Source organism: Hydra vulgaris, chromosome 15 (assembly GCF_038396675.1).
Source record: "Hydra vulgaris chromosome 15, alternate assembly HydraT2T_AEP".
In the NCBI taxonomy this organism is placed as follows: Eukaryota; Metazoa; Cnidaria; class Hydrozoa; order Anthoathecata; family Hydridae; genus Hydra; species Hydra vulgaris.
Window position 1 is genome coordinate 16,652,180 of NC_088934.1, and position 24,429 is coordinate 16,676,608.

The 24,429-nt window shown below is 27.1% G+C and overlaps 1 protein-coding gene across 2 annotated transcripts in view; it reads right to left on the reverse strand.

The window, feature by feature from the left end:
• Positions 1-24,429, reverse strand: part of LOC136091512 (uncharacterized) — a 90,008-nt gene that overhangs the window by 40,775 nt on the left and 24,804 nt on the right. For both annotated transcript variants that reach the window (XM_065819154.1, XM_065819155.1), the window contains exons 7-11: positions 19,108-19,316; positions 18,377-18,672; positions 10,596-10,822; positions 10,044-10,256; positions 3,269-3,458 (exon numbers count right to left, since the gene is read on the reverse strand). In XM_065819154.1, the coding sequence (XP_065675226.1) occupies positions 3,269-3,458; positions 10,044-10,256; positions 10,596-10,822; positions 18,377-18,672; positions 19,108-19,316 (1,135 nt within the window). The remainder of the gene's footprint in view (positions 1-3,268; positions 3,459-10,043; positions 10,257-10,595; positions 10,823-18,376; positions 18,673-19,107; positions 19,317-24,429) is intronic.

A 24,429-nucleotide genomic window follows, 5' to 3' on the forward strand; every position in this document is an offset into this window, starting at 1 on the left:
GATTTTCCATTTTGAACTGACGTTACGAGCCCATAGCGATTTTTTAAGACGAATAAGAGATAATAGTTCTTTTGTCATCCATGGTTGTTTTTTGGAGGATGGTTTGTTTGGCATACGAGGGATAAATTGAAGACAACATTCATTGTATTTGTTGAGCCAAAGTTGGTAACATTGTTCTACATTTAAGTCTTTAAAAATAGATGACCAGTCAACATTATTGAATTCTTTGTTGATTTTTTCGTAGTTACCATGCTTGTATATAAATTTAGAGCTGTTGAAACGTGATAATTTTATGCTGGAAGCCAGTTTGTAATGCCAGGTGATAGTGCAATGATATTGATCAGACAAACCGAGTGGAGGACCGATTTTGATTTCGCTAGCACGATATGAAGAGTCACATATGATGAGATCAAGAGTCTTTGTCATAGGGCAATTAGCAGGTTTGAAAGTAGGGACAGTGACGATTTGGTGAAGATGACAATCTTGAAAAAGAGAGACAAATGAAGAACTGAGACCAATTTTACTAGAGAAAAAGACTGAGTTGGAAGTCCAAGTAATCTCTGGGAAATTGAAGTCACCAGCTATGATGATACCGTTATATTTTTTAGTCGATATTAGAGTTTTGGCATGGAAAATAGCACTTGAAATCTCTGAGAAGGCTTCGATACTGGAGGATGGAGGTCTATAAATGCAGCCTAGGAGCAGAGTTTCATTCAAAAGCTTTAGTTCAATCCATAACTGTTCTGAATAGTAAGGAATAAAATCTTTGTGTAGTAGGGATTCCTCTATTTTGTTTGAGATGATTTTACTATTTATGTATATAGCTACACCTCCTCCGATTTGGTTGCGACGGTCTAAACGATAGAGGTTGTAGTTCTGAAGAGAGGGAGTTGATTGGTCATTGAACCATGTCTCGGTGATAAAAATAATGTCAAAAGAATTTTTTTCTGCAAGTAAGGACAGTTCGATGAGTTTTATTGGATTGAGGGAGGTTGCATTGGTGTAGAAGCACGAAAGATGAGATAATTTGATGGAAGAGCTGGCCTTGTTAAAGAATGTTGAACTAGTGAGATGTTGAGAGCGATTGAATGGCTTCAGCAGATGATTTCCATTTGAGGAATGGATTCTTCTCTCTTCCATTGATGTTGACTGTTTTGGATGTGTCAATGCATTTAATTTTTTCGCTGCGGATAACAAATCGAAAGGGTTTGTCAAGTAAATCTTTTGCCAATAGTTCTGCATTTTCTGTAGCACGCTTTTTGTTCAAGTTGTTGAATGTTTCTTGTTCGAGAGGTGTACGGTCTGGGCGAATGTAGACAGATTTTAATTCATCTATTGAGGCAAGTCGCTTTGCATTAGATAAGAGATCATTGCGGTGCTCATTCGAGTCAAACTCAATGATGATCAATTCATTTGGTTCAGGTGCTATTGTAGTTAAACTGGTGGTGTTGTTGATCTTTTTTGTGAAATGCCCAACAACTTTAAAAGCAACATTATAGTTAAGTTTTTTAAGCATACTTTGAACTGAAATTAGCCTCTGATTATTGTCAAAGGATTTTGGAAGACCGACAACTATAGCTCTTTTTGATTTTGTTTCTACAATTTTAGCATTTTCGTTGACTGCTGTGATAATTGCTTTATTGGCTTCTGAATCGAAGGCAATCTTCTCAATTGGATAAAAGCTTTTCTACTCAACAGGTCTCAACGAGTCATCCTTGGCGACACTCAATCGAATTGGTTACCTGTGACAAGTGGAGTTCCGCAAGGATCAGTCTTGGGTCCAATTTTATTTGTTATTTTCATCAATGATCTGCCAGATGTAATAAGCAAAGAAAACAGTTGTAAGATTTACGCTGATGACACTAAAATCCTAAGCATTGTCAACTCACTTGCTGCTCAACTTCAACTCCAATCAGATATTGACCAAATTGTCCAGTGGACTAAATCTTGGCTCATGGAGCTAAATGCAAAGAAATGCAAGGTCATGCACTTTGGCCAAAAAAAATTAACACCTTTCAAGTACTCAATGGAGGAATTAGGCCCTTGTTCAATAACGACTCGAACTACATTGGAAGCAACTACCTCTGAGCGTGACTTGGGAATTCAAATTACCAATGATCTTAAAGCAGGAACCCAATCCATCATTGCCTCATGTAAAGCAAATCAAATGCTAGGCATCCTAAAACACACTTTCCAATCTCGTGATGCTTCTTTATGGAAACAACTCTACTCCACCTACATCCGTCCTTCACTTGAGTTTGCAATTTCAGCTTGGAACCCTCATATGGTGAAGGATGAACAAACTATTGAATCAATACAGCGCAGAGCCACAAAAATACCAGACAAACTAAAAAAGTTAGACTACAAGTCCAGATGTTTACAACTTGGCTTATCTTCTCTTGTTGAACGTGGTAAACGTGGTGACCTCATCCAAAAATATAAAATTGTTAATAACATCGACATAGTCAACTGGCACTTTCCTCTCATCACAATTCCACCAAGAGCAAATCACAGAGAAAGAACTCACCATGAAAAGTACAGCAATAATTTAGCTCGTTTCCACTTTTTCAACAATCGCATTGCCAATGCATGGAATATGTTACCAGATAAAGTAATCGGTTCTCCAACTGTCAACAGTTTTAAAGCGAGCCTAGATAAGCTCTAATGTTACTACAGCTCGCAGCTATCCTTAGTGAAAGTTGCAATATGAGCTTCACAAAAACTAACTATAATCTGACATTCTATGATTTTTATTTTGTCAATTATTTTTACTTTTGTTGTGACAAATATATACTACTACTATACTACTATATATATATATAAATAAATATATATATATATATATATATATATATATATATATATACATATATATATATATATATATATATATATATATATATATATATATATATATATATATATATATATATATATATATACACACAACCCTCAGAATTAGGGTCAGGATTCGGCAATGCCGACCAAATTGCTGACCTTTTTCTATGTTTTATGGTAAGACCTTTGTATCAAATAATTTTTGCTTACCTCTAAAAGATTGAGTTCGACAAATTATTGCTGACCTCATTTTTCCTGCTTCCCAGGGTTGTGTGTGTGTATATATATATATATATATATATATATATATATATATATATATATATATATATATATATATATAATATATATATAAGAATGAGGTAGAAATACATTATTTTTTTTCAGATTCAAAATATTCAATTTATATGTTATAAATATTATTAAATACCATATCATCTGAACATGTACTCGATTTTATATGATAAGTCATCATGTTAATCAGAAGATGTTTGTTAAAAGCTTCAGTTTTCAATGCACCTACAAAATACTTGAATTCCATAAGATAAGCAATAGCTCTTTGAAGCAAAATATCTTTCAGTAAACTTCCCTTAATTTTTTGCAAATCGTCAAAGATTAATCTAAGAAATAAGTCCAAGATAAATATAAATATAATTTAATTACTATAGAAATTACTATAGAAATGTCTCAGCATAATAATAAGAATTTTGATATATACTTATATAATAAAACTTCATAACTATTTTTTATAGTAGAGTACATGTTTGAGATCATTTTGAAAAAAGAACTACATTTTTGAAACAAAGTATTACTGGTTTTTCAAAACTATTAACAAATTTTGATTTCTCCTGATTCTAAACCAAGGGTCAACAATGTGGTTCTTTGAGCTTTACCATGCGACTCTTGGAAAACATTTTGCCAAATTTAAAAACGAAAGGTTTAATATATCTATTATTATCTAACTATTATTAAACTAAATTTGATTGATTTATTTATATTTATCTGGATAATGACATTGTAAAAGCAAAATCTCAATTCAACTATTTTTTAAAGTGAAACTCAACCTAAACCAACAACTTTAAACTAATTGTAATTTACAAGTGAAAAAATTTACAACTGAGTCAAGTAAAAATTACTTGAGAAGGACTCTGTGCTTAAGCCTAGTAAATATTCTAAAGATAACAAAATTAGTAATTAAGACACAATAATATACAGTGGTTAAGTTCCAAGTTCAAAGCATTATGGTTCAACCATGGTAATTTTTTTGCTGATGTATCTTTGCTTAAAAAGTAAATTGAGGACAAAATATTTTCTTGTCTAATCAAGGGCATCAAGAAATGGTCTTTTCGATATGCTAACAATAAAGGTAGGGTTGTCCATGGGGTAATACGGGTTTAATCAACATTTAGCAGTTTTTCAGAAGTAAGGCTTTAGGTAGCTTTTTTTTTCTGTAGGTGGTTAAAAAACCTTTCCACATTTGAATTATCGACTTACTAAGCAAGTTCTTCAGTATTTTTTTGATTCAAAATGGCGCACACATTTAAACAGAGGTTTTAATATTAATGAAGGTAATGTGAGTCTATATGTCAATATACTTAAACAGCAATAAATATTTTTTAAATGAAAATTAGTATAAATAAACAAACTTTCTCAAAAAAATAGATTTAATTGACTTTTTTACATAATTAATATTTATTATTCAAATGTTAAATGAGTATTAAAATTACTTTATAAGAATAAAAATATGTTATTATCAGGGCTTTGGAGTAGCTCCGGAGCTGGAGCCAAAATATTTCCTGCCGGAGCTTGCTCCGGAGCCAGCACCACCCTTTGATATTTTGAAATATCAAATTTCCATATATTTATTATTATACAAAATAAGATTTTTTTAAAAAATTTAAACAATTACGCTCATTAAAATATTTATAATTTCTAAATTTAGCATTGTATATATATATATATATATATATATATATATATATATATATATATATATATATATATATATATACACACATATATATATACACACACATATATATATATATATATATAAACACACAACTTGAGATTTATAGATACACAACTTGAGATTTTTATATTTTAAAATTTATATTCGAGCTTTAAAATTGTTTTTGTTTACTTTCAAAAAATTTTAGGCGTTTTTTTAGAATTTAATTTTTATTCAATTATTTTGTGTAATATGTCATGTGATTCTTATTGTAGAGTATGATAAGTTACTTTAAAACAATACTTCTAAACAATGTCAATTATTGGTTAAGGGGTCGTCCATATAGCCCATACACTTTTATTTTGATCCCTCCCTCCTTATTTGTTTTTTCCTATACACTTTCTTGAATACACTCTACCTCCCTCTAAGTACCTACCTTTTTAACCTACCTAATCAAAATTTTATGATATTTTTTTAAATTTAGTTTAGTAATCTCATTACTTTCATAATTGACCTGTCTCCCCTAATTTGAGTGTACGTACTTTATGGATGATCCATAAAGAAAAAATACTTTATCTATGTGTTAGGTCACATGATTTGTTTTAACGATTTTAATTAGTTGAAACATTTTTTAAATAGATATAAACATGTGAGTTCCAAATAAAATCAGGAAAAGTTTTTGAATGTTTTTTTGAGATTTTTGATATTATTTTAGTTTATACTATCTTTTAAACTTTGTCATTTATTTTTTTTCTACTGTTTTTTTAAAATAATAGACTCAAATGGTCTTGAGTGGTTTTTAGGTAAGTATTTTTCAATTGATAAACTACAAAACTGGCTCCATGTAAGATTACAGAAAAGATAAACGATAAAGTGATTTCATGCGCCATGCATAAAAAATTTACAATATAAAACAGCATTAAGAAAGATCACATCTATCAGAATATAAAATTGTTGAATTTGAAATGAGCCTTATGGCCCAAAGAAAGTTTTCAGTATCATTTTTATCACATTCACAAGATTTCAATACTAAAATAACTAAACAGATTACTTTAGATTCTTTTGTTATAACTAGTAGTAGAACAATAAATCAAGTTAGTGCTAAAACTTTTAAAATAGAAATTATTTAAACGGAGTTTTGTTGAAGACATTTACGAATGAAGGACTTCAGTTGCTTACAGGCTATTAGATAAAACTCTTAGATTCATTACTGGACACAATTCTGTATGCAATTTGATTAATGAATTTGCTGAAAAAAAGAATCTGAGATAAAGGAAATATTGTTACAGACATTTATTTATGTGAAAACAGATCCAGCTACTCGAAACAAAAGAACTATTTGGAAATAAATATTCAATATTATTATGCTGGAAAAAATTTAAAAACTTAGGCACTGATAAATACGCAAGGACAGCACAACCCTGCTGCTATCAAAAAAATAGTGGAAGATACTCTATATAGATTTGGTATCAGCAAAGATTAAATAGTATGTGCAAGTGTAGACAATGTAGCCAGTATGATTAGAGCAATCCCAATTTTAAACAAATATTCAGGTGATGAAAATTTTTGAGATTTGCAGAATGAAGAACAACAGGAGTTTTTACAACAGGATGCAAATGAAGAAGAAAGCGCAGCAGCTTGGGAAGAAAATCTAGTCTTTATCAACCCAGAATGGTGTCAACAATTGTCTGATTGTTTTGACATTAAGCTGATGTTGAAATTGTCTTGACATTAAGCTGATGTGCTGTATTATTCGCACTTTGCAGTTAGCTATTCGTATGATTTAAAAAAAACATACATTGCTTAACTTTAAAGTCCGTTATGTTGTATAGAAACTCACATACAATATTTTAAGCAATACAAGATTGTTGCAATTTTGGATAATGAGACTTGCTGGGATCTACATTCTGGATGATTGAAAGATTAATACTTTGCGCCAACTGTGAGCAATTTGCAGCAGTTGATCAGACTTTCTTTCTATGCCCTGAAATATGGGATAAATTGAATCATCTTCATTTTTTTTTAAAAAAGCCACATGATGTGACAGTTAAACTTCAAGGAATCCACATCACTCCATCACTGCAGAAGATATTTCAAAATCAATGTAGAAACGAGAAGAAAAGCCTTTTGATAATGATATATTTCTAGCTGCAGTTATGTTGATGCTAGATGTAGAATACTGTTGGAAGAAAGCCAGATAATACGAGCAAAATAATGCTTAAAAACAGTAGCAGAAAAATTTATAAAAAAGATGCCAAGAATATAATAAAAATTCAAAAAATAAGAAATACTGCTTAGCCATCTATGGTAGTTCTTTCAGTTATAAGTGAATCTAATTCCGATGGAGAAGAGAATGAGTTTGAAAGAAGCTTGCAAAAAACAAAAAAGGTGAAGTGCGACCAAAATTAATTTGAATGATAAAAATACTTTTAATACAAATTTTATGGACAACTGTAGGGTAATGGAAGAAATGGGACGGCTATAAGTGAATTCAGCTTTTAAGGGAATTGAAAATACCCAAAAAGAATACAAGAAGCCTGCAGAGTAGTCACTTGTATACCTATCTCACAAGCAAGTGTAGAGAGACTTTTTTCTGCTCTCAAGTTTGTATTGAGCGATCTGCATTTTTCACTCAAACCTGATATTTTAGATATTTTATTTTTAAGGATGAATCAAGATTTTGATTAACTAAATAATAATAGTACTTAAGTTACTGTCATAAAACATTTAAAAAAACTTTTGTTTTTTGAGGAGTCATTCTGGAGCTGCTCCAGAGCTGGAGCTGGAGCCAAAAATTTTAATGGAGCCAGAGCCTGGAGCTGGAGCCAATATTTAGACCTCCAAGGCCCTAGTTATTATTCTCATTAATTAAAGTTAAAGACTAACTTATAATAGAGACTATTTTATAACATAAGAAATGTTATAAGGATTAACTAAAAAAATTGTGTCACTTAGTTGCAAATTAAAACTTTATTTATTTTTTGTGACAAAGTAAGCAATAAACTTTTGTACATTAAAGTTAAAGAAAAAATTGATAAATAGCAATATAACAAGCATTTATTACATTTATAACACTTATTGCGTTTTAAAGTCATAAGTAAAAAAGTGTAACCTTGTTAGCACTTGTAAGCAATTTGAGATGTAACATAACTAAATATTGTTATAGAGGAAAAACGTCAACCATCAAAATTAATTAAATGCCAAACCTCAAAGTTCATGGTGAAAAGTTCATGGTGAAAAAGAAGTGGTACTGATAATGATAAAGATGGTAATGACGATGAAATAAATGATGATTATGATGATGATGATCATGATGATAGTGTTGATGATGATAATAATCATGATTAGAAGGATTAAGATGATGTTGATGATGATGATGATCATAATCATGATGATCATGATGATCATGATCATTAAATCATGATGATCATGATCATCATCATAATCATTATCATTATTATGATGATGATCATGATGGTCATGATCATTATGTTCACCATCATGATAATGATCATGATCATGATAATCATTATGACCATGATGATCATGATCATCATTATCATCATGATGGTCATCATGAACATCATGATAATGGTAGTGGTGATGATGATGGTGGTGATGATGATTATTATGATTCATTTGGATATTCATAAGTACTATAAATATAATACTATAGATATAAATACTATAGTTATATATTATACATAAATATATAATAACTACCAAAAAAGGAAACTAGCAAACAGGTCATGGGAGCTAGGTATGTCAAATATATTCACTTTATCTGTTAGACTTTTCATGTTTTCATGTTATTGCATATTTTATTTGTTTCAACAAAGAAAATATGCAACATTACATAGTATAAGTAATGTAATATAAGTAAGAAAATCTATGTGTGAGGTAGATAATTTAGGTTAGGTAAGTCTCCCTCTTACTTTTTAAATAGTTCAATTTATAAAATTAAAAAAAAAAGACAAAAACTATTTAAAAAGGCAAAAATTATTTAAATTACTAGTAAAAAGTACTATAAATTACAATATTGTAACAATGTTTAAATAGCTTTAGTAAATGGTGAGCAATATTTTATATCAGCATGTAGAAAATGATTAATACTATAGAATTCTTAAATCAATTATAACAGCAGGAATTATACCTAAAATTAAGGCCCACATAATGTAATACAAAAACTAGGTGATTTTTGAATTATTTAGTTAACAATTTTATAAGCACAACTCTACTGCATGGCAGCATATAAAAAAAAAATTAGAAAAACCACAAGTAAATAGTCATGTTTTTTAAAATAAATGTCTTTTCTCATTTTTTTTATTTAAATACCACATAATTTTTTTAAAAAAAGTAAAAAAGGAAAACACAATAATGAAAAAAATCTTTTTGATTTTTTAGGAATTGAAACTAAACAATATGACTTTCTTTTATGAAAAACCAATACACAAGGTCCAATTGAAGGGCTTATTGTGAAACAATGACAAGCCACACTTTTTTCAAAAATGAGTTATTATCATTTTTATAATCATAAATAGTATACGCAATTTTTAATTATTTTTTTTGTCCAATATATAATATCCATTAGCATTTTTATGATGTATAAATTTGAGAGAATAATAGGTAAACACTGATTTTATAGATTTAAATAAAACTTAAAAGCCATTTTTCTCAAATATTTGTTTTTGTGGCTTGTCATTGTTTCACAATAAGCCCTTCAATTATTCAAGAATTTAAAATTTTTTTATGAGCAGCATAAACTCAGCACTGTCTTGGAAGTTTTTCTTCCGAGTTTATTTGTAAAACATTTTAAAGCCCATAAACTACGCAGCACACTAAGATTCAACAAAATACATTTACAAAGCAACGTAGTTGCCTTTGTGTAACTACATGCTCAAAATTCTTATAACATTCATAATTCATTATAGTTGCAGTTTCTTAATTTCAAAAAAATTTTCAAAACTAAAACCAATTAAGGTTCAAATTCTTTTCTAACACTTTTCAATCATAAACAAAAAAAAAAAGGGTTTAACATATATATATATATATATATATATATATATATATATATATATATATATATATATATATATATATATATATATATATATATATATATATATATATATATATATATATATATATATATATATATACATATACACATATAATATTCAAAACTTTATTTGAAAGCAATTTTCTTATATTGATAAAGATGTTTTAACATTAAAAATTTATAAAACAAACATACTCATAAACTCCAAGATGTTTTAATAAATTTTTATTAATGAATGTTGGTAAACCACAGTTAGAATCATTTATTTTTTCTTGGTTATTGATTGATTCATGAGAAATGACATGTTTTATTAGCAATGCATAACACCAAACATGAGGTTTTGCTTCTGAGTTGTTGTATTTTTCAAACCAACTTTGCAGCAAAGAACTTAAGGCAGATTCAATAAACCTGGGAAAAAAACAAGAAATTATATAATAAAAATAAATTTAAAAAACAGCCATGAGAAATTATGTGCAAAAAACAAAAAAACTCAAATTTTGAAAAACCACCATAATAACACACGATAAAAAAGTAAAAAAAAAGAGATTAAATAATGCATGTCATAAAGGTTTATCAGAAAACTAATTTTTTATTGTTTTTAAAAAACTTATATTTTATACATTTTTGTATTTTTTAAACAACTTTGTATTTTGTTAGTTTTTATTTTAATTTATCAAATCTGTTTTCCTTTTTTTTTTTTATAACAAAAAAATAAACCAAAACATTTAAAACAAAATTTTAATATACCTTAAGTACTTTTCAGGAAAACACTGTACAATTTTATCAAATATTTCACTATAACACCAATTGTAACTTTCTACTGATAAATTTTCAAAAACCAATGAAATAAAATTGGTTGGCATTAAATCAACTAAGTTTTGGTCATCATAAAAGATTAATAGTAGTGACAAACTTGGAAAAAACAACTCATGCTCTTTGTGATCAAAACGCTTTTTAATAGCTTTAAACAATTTCTAAATTTTAAAAATATTTACAAACATTTGTTTAAATATTTATATGTTAACATAAATATTTACACGCATATACAATGTATATGCGTGTAAATACATACATACATACATGTATCGAAAAAATAAATATATTTTTAACAAATAGAAATTAATCCATAAAAAGAAGTTTTATTTTAAAATATTTATACAAATAAAATCTATTGAATATGTCAACATTTAAAATTTACATTGAAGCCAAATATAGTAATGGCATTTACAAAGAAACTAACATGTTGAAAAACCTTAAATAAACAATTGCAAAATCGAAAAATAAGTGGGTATTTTTACAACAATGTATAAAACATTATATACTTTCGAAATCATTACAACTAAGATGTCCAGTAAACTCACTTTATGCAAAACAACTAAACAAAAAGTATAAACACAACCTATTATACCATATAAAGAATGACGCTAAAAAACGTTTTTTTCATAATACATACAAAGCAAAGTTTTGCAAGGAACGAATTCAAGCAATTGTTGACAACTCTGACGATTTCAAAGCAATAACATCTATCACTGATAAACCCTTTGAAAATATGTTCATAAAATCTAGAGAAAAAATAATGGCACTATCAACAATAACAACAACAACATTAATAAAAAGAAGAAAATTAGAGAGTTAACGCTTAATTTAGCTAATTCCGAAATTTCAATACATCACAAAAAATTACATCATCTCGGACCTAAGTTTGTTCTAACACCAAAATCAATACCATATTTAGATATCATTTCAGTTACCAAATCATGTGCCTTAAAATTGCAATATAGTAAGAAACCAACTGAGGGAGATAAATTAAGACAATTAAGAAGTTTTATCAATTTTAAAAATGGCCAAACCAGACTCTTTATCAAATTAGGAAAGATATGAATATTCAGATACATCCCTTTGACAAAGGATCTGGATTAGTTCGAATAGATCAAAATAGTGCTCTAGAAAAAATTAAACACTTAAAAGATACAAAAAAGTTAAATTACGACCCAACTATTCAAATTCTTCACAAAGTTCAAATGACTCTCAGAAAGTTAAATAAACTAGGACGTTTTACCAAAAAAGAATATAAAAATATCTACCCAAGTGACGCAGTGCCACCTTGTTTATATGGAGTAATTAAAGCCCATAAGTCTGAAAAAGGTTACCCAATGAGTTTAATTGTAAGCACCATTGGTACACCTACATATAGCATCTCTAAATATTTAATGAATATGGTACAAACTACTTTAAACCTAAATGAAACGCGTTTAAAAAATTCTCAACAATTTGTGGATACAGCAAGATTATGGGAAATTGATAAGAATGAGGATCAGGTCTCCTTTGATGTTGTTAATTTGTACCCTTCAGTCCCGATTAAAGAAACAATTATTATACTAGTTAAAAGATTAAGAAACAACCAGAGTTTTATATCTAAATTATCTTTTGAAGAGATCAGGTTACTATAAGAACTTTGTCTTTCTTGTTGCTATTTTTTATATGAAAATGATATTCATGTTTATATGAAAATGATATTCATGAGCTCAAAAACTCAATACCAATTGGGTTAGCTCATATGATGGCAGTTGCTGAGTGTTTTTACAATACCATGAAAGTAATGCTCTTTCATTGGCGCCTAACAATAACATCCATGTGAAATCATTTAAAAGATATGTCGATGACATTTTCTTTTTTTTTTTGTTTAGGTTATTTAGGTGCCCCAAGAAGACCTAGCGGTCTTGTCACAGAGCACCGCGGCAGTGCATTTAACCAAGAAGTTCACGCCTCCTTCCTTACCGTGACGTGAAAATATGTCCAAAGCTCGTTTCAAACCTGGATCTCCTGCTTATAAAGCAAGCACTCTAACCACTGCGCCACTGCTGCAAATATTCATTCAAGGTTTCAGGTAAAAGAAGATGCGCAAAAGTTTTTAGATCTACTTAACAAACAATACAAAAGTATTCCATACACAATGGAATCTGTTGACTTATTCAATACATTAAGCTATCTTGATGTTTCAGTTACCAACAATAAAACCGGTACATATAGTTTTAAAATACATTTCAAAAATGCAATCACATATGTTTAAATTAAACCGAACTCATGCCATGAGCCTAAAACTATCAATAGTGTCTTTAATGGTTTCGTCCATAGACCACTACGTTAATGCACAATAAATAACATTGATGATGAGTTGTCAATTCTTATTGATGTATTTGTAGAAATGAGAGGAAAAGTCTGGAAAAACAAGTCTACAAAAGAAAGTTCTAACAGCAAAAAAGATCTACATCTCACAAAAAGTCTACATTTTCTACTGTTTCCAAAAAAATTTGTGTCTTTACCCTGGATCCCTAAAATCAGTCCTAAGATACGAAGAGTTTTTAAAAAAGCAGGATATGCGCCAGTGTTTAAGTCTCCAAAAAATTTCTTAAGTCTACTTAGTTCTAAAAATAAACCTGCACTACAAGTTAATTCCTATCCCGGTGTTTACAAATTAGTGTGCTCTTGTGGCAAATGTTATGTAGGTGAAACTGGACAATGCCAGCATCAAACAAGTGCACAACAAGGTAAAGGGGAAAATTCAGCTGTAGCTGAACATTCCAAAATTTGCAAAGGAAATTTCCACTGGAATGGTCGCAATACCTTAAAAATAGAAATAAATAGTTTTAATAGGAAAGTTAGGAAAGTGTTGGAAATACAACACAACAAAAGTACCTCTAGTGACATTGGTCTTAACCGGGATGATGGCAATTATGTGACAATGCTATTTTGGAAACCAATGTTCAAGTTCTTACGTCACAAAAAACTCTCTTAAAAGAAGCTCTAACAAAGAACATTGTTTTGTAAATTTAAACGGTTTTGTATAATAAAGCGGTTTTATTTTTTTATAACGGTTTTTAATATACTTGATAACGAGGGTATCAATATTCCCTCGAAAAATCGTAAAAATAAATATATTTTAAACAAATAGAAATTAATCTATAAAAGAAGTTTTATTTTAAAATATTTATACAAATAAAATCTATTGAAGATGTCAACATTTAAAATATACATACATGTATGTATGTATTTATGTATATACATTAGGGTAGAGCTTATTTTTGAATTTTTGAAATATGATGAAAAATTCTTAAATAATATGCAATACACAATTAGTGTCTGAGGTAGATTGAGATTCAAACTTAAGATGCTCCCAAATATAATTTTCTTACCCTCATATTTTGTTTGTAAATATGAAATATAAATTCAGGCAAAATATCAGCACAATTGAACAATATTTAGGGGGAGCTCATTGACGGTAATGTTTCTGGCACTCCAAAACTTTTATTTTGCTGATGCTTGATACTAGATTAATTATAGTCATAAATTTGCAACACAATTTTAACAATCAAGTAAATTAGCACTTTATTCAATCATCATACACAAAGCATTCAATCATTGTGGCCAATCTCCCAAATTTCATTCAATCCATCATTTAGCTGGCAATTCAAAATTTCCATGAATTCGTATTTGTATTCCAAACATGTTCAGATTTGTTCACTGTTTGGAATGATTAGTGATTATGTGAGACAAAGACTAGTGAGAAGGCAAAGGCAACTGAATTTCAAATTGCAACTGGAGGCAGTTGTCTCTAAAAGCCGTTAATGACCATGCAGAACGCTGTGTGGCACTGATTCAGGAATACAGTAGAGTAATAACAGATTCAGAAATACAGTGGATAAAACACAGCTACAATTTCTGCTGCAAGCTGAATTATATATGTATATAAAAAGCTATATTTATAGAAAGCTATATATATATATACATATATATATATATATATATATATATATATATATATATATATATATATATATATATATATGTATATATATATATATATATATATATATATATATATATATATATATATATATATATATATATATATATATATATATATATATATATATATATATATATATATATATATATATATATATATTTCTAATGATTTGACTAGATTTTGAAAATTGCAAACAAGATTTGCAATTCTCAAAATCTAGTCAAATTATTTGAAATCGTGAAATATTTTTATTGATTTATATTTTCACATATACTGTTAAAGATGTCACTTAAACTATATATATATACACATATACATATATATATATATATATATATATATATATATATATATATATATATATATATATATATATATATATATATATATATATATATATATATATATATATATATCAGCAAATTTGAGGAAAACTTGTAAGATAAATTTATACTCATTGTCTACCCTAGTAAAAAAAAAGGTAGAAGGAAGACATCTATATTTAGATTCATCAAAATAATTTAACTTTATGAAAGAGTTTTAGATAATGTAAAAGATTGAATGGCTAAAATTCTTTAAGCTACAATTTATCATTGTATGTTTAGTTAACTTATAAATATCACAGAGATGTAAAAAAAGCTAATTCAGGAGTGTAAATCAGTAATCATGAGTTGAACTGATCTCATAAAAAAAGTTTATGCCTAAAATATTTCATCCTGCCCAAAGTACCTCGCACCTAAATACTGTAAAAGAAGTGTCTAAAGTTACAAAGGAAACTTCTATTTTGCTTTTGGTAACGTTTTGAAAAATATTTAATTGTACCTGAAAATAGACATGAAGGAGACAAGTTGGAAGGTTTTGCCTAAAAAATACTAAAAGATAAATGTTTTTAAAATTTTCAGATAATATTTGATTGAGAACTTGTAATGCATGATTTACAAGAAATATCAACAGAAAGTAACTTATTAGCAGGATATTTGAATATTGTTGGTTCTATATTTATGGATCTGTCAAAAGCATATGAATTCATTATGACTATCTTCTAGGTTAATGGGTTTTCTAATAAAAGTCTTAAATTTTTGAATTTCTAAAATGGTACTGGAAATCTTACTTTTGTAAAATTTGTCAAAAACAATTTGTTTTTTATACTTACTGTATTTTATTTGATTTCATTTATTGAAAATGGAAGAGAAATAAGAAATAAAGGTACCCTAACAAATTTAAAATTAAAAAAAAAAAGTTGTTTGTGACATAAAACTAATTAAAAAAGAAACTATTGTAATGTTAATGGTTTAATCATTTCAAGACAAATATACAAGTAATGTAAGAATGTCGAAAAACATGAACGAGAATTTTTCTAAGAATCTGAGGATGTATGCAAAAGAGCAATAGTGTCTCAAGAACACAAAGTGGTAGAAAGCAGATGTTAGCAATGATGTAGAAGTGGAAAATTTTTTCTAGAAGAATAAAGCATTTTTTGTAAAAAGTGCCAGATAGAATAAGCTTTATATATAGCTTAATCAGATGAACAGAAGTTGTTAGATGAGGAGACAAGTGTTTAGTGTTGTAAAGGTAATAGTTATAAAAAATAAGAAAGTTGTACGGGTAGAATGTATTAAAATGCTATCTGGAAAAATACTTTAAGGTAAAAAAATATGAGCTAAGATATCTATGTCTGGCATATGAGCTAAGATGTTGAAGGATTCAGGGAATGTGAGTGCTTAGTGGGTGTCAGATCTTTGCAACGCAATTGTACATTAAAGTAAAATCCTAAATTATAGGGAAAAAAGTTAAATGCTGAAGATTTTTAAAGGAGATGGTTGCACTAAAATATGATTGAAACAAAGTAATAAAGTTACTTGAACAGGTAAAGAAAAAAAACCAACAAAACAAATAGCGTGTCAATAAAATGTAGTCTGGTTTTAGGCCAGGAATGTGAGCAACAATTGTAAAGTTTATTATAAGTAAAAGTAATGATTTTGGAAATAAAAATCTTTTTTTAACTCATTTGGTCTGATGATATCCTCAAAATAAACTCTCGTCATTCTCCTTGACTGATAGTGTTTTTTTGAGCATGGAAAAAATAGACAAAAAAGATTATGATTAGTCCATCTACAATGTAAACATTGTAAATGCTCCATTTACAATGTAAGCATTGTATATCAAAGAAATAGTGGCATCAAATATTTTTTGGTATACTTCATTGTACTTAATGGAATGCTTATGTTGTCTTTAAAAGGTTAAGCAGTGAAAAAATTACATTATTATAGTTTAATAGATGAGTAACACAATCAATATTAAAACTAGGTATACTACCAATGTAGGATGCTAGACAATGTATTCTTTGTTTTCATCACTAATATAATAAACCTGAAAGACTTATACAGTATTTTTGTCAATTCAAAGAGAAAATCAAAGAATTTATATGAAGGCATAATTTATTTATCATGCCTTTATATGAAAGCATAAAAGATGCAATGCTTGCCCAAAGGAAAAGAGTCAATACCTCATTTAAAATGCACCAATTGTTATTTTATACATGTATAAAAATAAGAATTATTATCATTATGTTTATAATAACAAGCATTGTTAAAATCTTTAAGGAATTAAGGAAATGATCAAGATTGAAGTATATTGTGTATTGAAGCATGAAAAACATCCAACCTGTGTAAACACAGGACACAGAAACAATGATGATGACAGATAGAGAAAGAACAAGAGACTGATAAGGAGAGATGAAAAAATTCCTATTAATTTTATTTTTTATTATTTCCTATACACTTGCTATTTCATTATTATAATTAATTAATTAAGTTCCTACAAAATGGTTTAAAATGACACACAGAAATAATAAAAGTTAAAAAATATTATATAAAAATGAGTTTGTTACATCATATAATTAAATTTTATCATGGTATTGACCAACTGATTAAATATTTTTTTATAATTATATATGTCAATTCAAATTTAAAAAAAATTAAACACTGACCTGTATGACAAGCCACTTACTTATAATACAACAACTACTACTACTACAACAGCAATAACTACTACTAATAATAATAAAAAGAATAAGAATAGTAATAATAACAATAATAATAAAATAATAAACGCAAAAAAAACTAATAGTGAAAAAAAGAGTACAACATCAATAACAAAAACAATAACAACAATAGTAATAAGAACAATAAAATTGTTAACAATATAAATATTAATCATTCTTCTCTGCTTGAATTTTGATGCCACCTCACAAAAAAGCACTGAAAGGATGGTCATTTTTAAGTTACCCTGCGCAACTTAAAAAATTCATTTTTTTTTCTGCTATTTAAATTAAAATTAAAATAGCGGAAAGAATACTTTGAATAAATACTAGATAATTAGAAACTAGAAATTAGAAACTAGAAATTAGAAATTAGAAACTAGAAGTTAGAAACTAGAAATTAGAAAATAATCAAAAAAAAAAGAACTTTTCATAAAAGTTGAACAAATAAACAAAAATTTTATGTTGCAATTTAAAACAAAACGCGTTTTATTTATTTGGCAAGCGCTTTATCATGCGCTCGCCAAAGTTTTTGCAGACATATGAGCGAGCGCAAAAAGACTTGAACGTGAAAGCGCTGGCTAAACGGAGAAGTCTGTAATATGAATTAATTAAATCTCCATTAAATTCTATTTTTAAATAAAAATGTTAAAACTAATTTTTAAAATTCAATAAACATACTGTAATTAGTTGATTGTCTTTAATTTTTATCCAGGGTGCTTGAATATTTGCAGTCATAAAGTGTGCATGATAAAAACCTGATAACAAACTTTTAATAAACATTGAACTTTCAATTGTATTATGTGTTTCATCCTCAAGCATGTCAACATACATGTTAAAAACAGAGACATAAATTTCACTTTTTGGTTGATTTTCTACAGAAATATATTTGTTGTAATGGTGATTTGCATACACCTTTGATATAACTGAACTTTTTGGTGGCAAATAGAGATCATCAACTTGAAAAAAAATGATATCTAAAAATAACACACAACTTAAATAATTTACTTTAACCCATTAACTACCACCATTTTTAAGTCAAAATGTTCTAGTGGAGTTATGTACACTTTTTAATGTGGCTTTATTATTTTTTATTGCATGTTTTTTTTAAAAGAAATGGTTGTGATTTGTGTCTAGCTAACAATTTTACTGTTATAACACTTTTGATTATTACGAGTTGACAACATCTTATTTTATCTTGTGTCTTTGAAATGTTGCATAGCATCACATCGTTTTTGATACTTTTAGCTGCTTCTTTATTTGATGTAAAAAAACTTGTGACTTGCCTGAATTTAATCAATTTTTTCAAGTAAACTTTAATATATTTTCTGCTTAAGTCCACATTTTTAATGTATATACAAATGCTTTACAGAAAAATTGCCAATAAAATTAAAACAGTAATATAAACTAACCTTTGTCTAGAACTTTTAAAAATTCTTTACTAATATGCAATACACGATTAGTGACTGAGGTAGATTGAGATTCAAACTTAAGATGCTCCCAAATGTAATTTTCTCCATTAATTAATACATATTTATATTCAATAGATTTCTTTCCGAATATTTCTTTTGAACAATGTAGATCCCCTACATAAATATTTGCCATTTGCTCTGAGTAATACCTTAAGAATAAAATTATTATATCATTAGGTTATGCTTAAAAGTATATAGTTGATAAAAGTCATTAAATTATATGTATTTGTATAACTCTAATATCTATTAAGCCACAAAACTTTTCTTTCTTCAGCAAGCCAATTGTTTTAGCAAGACAAAAACTTGCATTTGTATAATATTATGATTAATGATTTCAAATTTTATATTTAATGTAGGCAATATATTTGGCATACATAACTTAATAAAATAATCAGCTCATTTAACTTTTTATTCATAGCAACCAACTTTGCTGTATGCTGATGCCAAAAAAGTTCTCTCAAATGACATAAAGAAATCTAATGGCTTCCTATATAATACAAGCCATGAGTATCTGTCTAATTCTTCGATCCAACACCTATATCCAAACCCACTAGCCATCATTATTTTATCAACTTTTCCTAAACTACTAAGTAGACACAGTGCTAATATATGCAAACTCAAACAAACTAATTCTCAAACAAATCTGTTGAAATTAACTTCCTACTTTTACAGAGAGATTACATCAGGTACATTATTTTTGTGAGAAAAAGTTGCAACTACAGTAAATAAAATCATCAATTCAATTTATCCAATTCAATCTAGTCAAGCAAAAGAAATTCACCAAACATCTGATTTTCAAAACCTTCAACGAACCCAGAATTGAATTTTACAGTTAAGATGGTTACTCTATCAATCAACTTGTGGGTGTATTTCTTGAAATTACTAAAGACTGTCTGATTAAACTCAGATTGTCCTACAACCAATATATAGCAAAAATTAAACAATTGTGGTAGCAATTAACCCATACAACTCAAAAAACTCATTAAGCATAAAGTAAATAATAAAGTCAATAAAGTAAATGAATCAGACTTGATTGCAACAATGGCAACTGAAATTTAAAATATATACTTTCCAAATAAGAATACTGCAGAAAAAGCAAACCTCTGGTTTTATAACTATAATATTCAAAGTTTTTTCAACTTTACACCTATATATCCCTAAAATATTGATTCAATAATCAAATCATAATAAGTGGTAGCTGTACATTATAAGGGGGTATCCCCCAATTTTATTTAATATTTTAAACTGTTTTAATATGTATTTAGATCTGCCCAAACATAAACTCTTAGTTGATGTTTGTACTTTTTCTAGTATCACATCATCAATGAAATTTCATGCAAAGCTAAGTGTACAAAGATACTTGTTTATATAAATATATATGTATTGTGTATATATATTGTGCATATGAGGAGCAAACATGCAAATAGTGTTTTGTCACAAAAATAAAAAAAATAATCTATGGTAGTAAATAGCTTCACTTTTATAAACTTCATAATATAACGCAGAGGTTTTCATTCAATATATTGAAGAAAACATGTTATGAATGAAAATCTCTGTATTATATTATGAAGTCTATAAAAGCGAAACTATTTACTACCATAAATTATTTTTTCTATTTTTGTGACAAAAAACACAAATTTTATTTATTTTTTAAAATATTTGCATGTTTGTTTGAGTGTTCCACTTGGGTTCATTTTGTAAGATCACAACAAGGAGTTTGAGTAAGTGTTCCTATGTGTATGTATACATACATATATAACTAGGAGTTATAATGTCAGCATCTTAAACCAAAAAAACAAGTAAATAAAGCTGTGTTGACTGCAAATAAAATTCTTAGTCTATTATAAAAAACTTTTATATCGTGACAATTAACACTATGAAAAAAACTCTATACAACATATGTCAGACCACATTTAGAAATGCAGTATGCACTTGGTCACCGTCAACAAAAATGGACCAAAAAATACTTGAAAATGCTCAGCCACTAGCCACCAAGATTTGACACGCAATAAGATAACATAGCTATGAAGAACGGTTGATTAAACTCAATCTAACTAATTTAACTGTGCGCCAATAAAGTAGCAACTTTATTCAAGTCAAAATCATAAAATAAATAAACAAAGTGAAATGGTGTGTACCAACAACTACAAAAGAACCAAGAGATGGTTGTAGAGAACAACTTAACAAAGAATTAATCAGCAACTATGCACTGCAAAGCAATTTCTTCACTAAACAGAATCATGAACTGTTGAAACTCGCTATCCCACAATACTGTGAACGCAAAAACAGTCAATGCATTCAAGAATCAGCTGGGGAACTTCCAGCATAGTTTATACAGTGGCTTATCCACGGATGGGCTATTTAATGTGAGAAAACAAGCTCAAATTGCAACTTGTTATAACTAACTAATTATATATATGTGTGTATATATATAGTTAGTTAGTTATAACATATACATATATATATATCTAAATATATATATATATATATATTTATATATATATATGTATATATATAATATATACATATATATAAATATATATATATATATATATATGTATATATATATATATATATATATATATGTATATATATAATATATACATATATATATATATATATATATAAGTATATATATATATATATATATATATATATATATATATATATATATATATATATATATATATATATATATATATATATATATATATATATATATATATATATATATATATATATATATATATATATATATATATATATATATATATGATCAAAGTCGGCATAAAATTCATAATTTTATATAAAAATTGATACTTTAATATAAAAGTATGAATTTTATACTTTTATATTAAAGTATCAACTATTCAAAATGGTCTATTTAAAAAGTAAGGTGTTATATTCATACAAATAAAAAAATAAAAAGACGAAAGCAAAAATATAAAAATTTCTCTTTAAATCTCAATAAAGAAATAGTCACTCTAATTAAAGAAAAAATCATCATTGAAAAATGAAAAAAAATTTAAACTCATATTAACTTCTGTTATTTATAACTATTATAATTTATCTATTTATAATTAAATTCATCCACTGCTCACTACTTTTATATATATAGAAATATATATATATATATACAGTGCTCGAAGTGGGGCAGGATGCGGTGGGATGCTATTCCGTCACCTTTCATAAAGTATAAACCATCACGCTACCTTTTTATAAATCTCTATATATAACAATGATTAGGCGGGATGGTATTTATAATTTACCGAACACCATCCCATTACTTTTTTTCTCCATTTCGAACACTGTATATATATATATATATATATATATATATATATATATATATATATATATATATATATATATATATATATATATATATATATATATATATAAAGAAAATAATAAAGTCAAAGAATATTAAAATTAAATATTATGAAAATGTATCAAATTTTTAAATTAAGAATAAAATGATTGAAAATTCGAAACTTTATAGAAACTTAGATTTTTAAATTTTAGTATTTGAAAGTAGCACTCTTCTGGCTTTCATTTGAGCAAATTCAAGTTTCATATTTAACTAGCTTTTTTTGCTCTCAAAAGAAACAATCAAAGGTCCATTCAGTATTTCTTGATGTTTGATCGTAAATAGTTTTTGATCAAATTTAGTTTGGAAATAGGTTATTCGCCTTGACAGACAGCAACTGGAAATGTTAGCAAGATTCTCAATGTGATACAATATTGTGGAATATTTCTTCACGACCATTGGTGTGAATACAAATGTTAGAATATCGAGTGGAATTTTTCATTAGTTTTTCGTGACAACAAACAATGTTCAGTCATCAACTTTGCACCAGAAATATCTTTTCATTAGGTCGGTCAAAATTTCTTCCAACAAATAACCATTTTCTCTCAATAAAAAGAAGTGCAAATTGAATAATTCTCACAATTTCTTGGGTAGCTGTTTAATTGACAGTTTACAGAACCTTTCATAACTATTTCTTGAATATTATGGTTTGTGACAGACCAATCAGAAATTTCTTCTCATGTACAAAAAGAATGCAAGCTAGTTCCATTTGCAGGAAGAGTGTTTTGAAGTTGGCTTACAGCCGATAGCTCTTCCGTTTTTCTCTATTTTCTATTTTGTTATATTGTTCTATTTCAATTATTTACCTTCTATCTCAACTTCATTTTCTTTGACTTTGTTTCAATTGATTTTATATGGCAAAGTATTTATCTCAGAATCATTGCTGGACTATAAGGTGTTTCTGAACTCAAAAAAATATCTAGTTTAGCCTGGTTTTTATCATGTGCATGCTGTTTTTTTAGCAGTTTTAGATGATACTAAAAAACTGACAAAATTAAGCAAAAAAGAATTTCAACAGTTAAATTAACAGTTTTATAAGAAAATTCTTTACAAAATTCAAGTATTGAAATATCGATGAAATTTTAAACATATATAAATAATGGTCAAATATTATTGGAATGAAGTATTTTTTTTTTGGCAACTATTTATTTACTGTTGATCTTAAAATTTGCCACCTTTGTGAATTGCGTTCTTCGCAGACGCCACAAGCCCGCTCTGTATACAATTATATATACATATATATATATATATATATATATATATATATATATATATATATATATATATATATATATATATATGTATGTATGTATATATATATATATATATATATATATATATATATATATATATATATATATATATATATATATATATATATATATATATGTATGTATGTATATATATATATATATATATATATATATATATATATATATATATATATATATGTAAGTGTATATATATGAATAAAGAAAATATCTTTATACTATCAAATATACTATTGTATACTTAAAAGAGTGCTCAATAGATAAACTAGAGCTAAATAGTATATATGTTACTGTTACCTGCAGTACCAGGAATTGGCTAAATGCTAATGTTTATAATATAGTTTAATATTGCAACTCTGAGTTTCATGAGTTACAGCAATCGTCAGGCAAGTAGTAAAAGTTTAATTTTGCTACGATTTGTTAAGTTGAAGTTTATACTTGTATTTTAGATCGTTACGTGACAGAAAATGTTTAGGAGTTTGATTTATAATATTAATAATTTGTTTTTAGTTAGTTAATAGTTGTGAAACAGTTATATGTTTTAATGTTGGTTAAAATATTTGTTTATGTGATAATGTGCATTATTTATGTATTAAAAAATTTAAAATTAAAAATTGATAT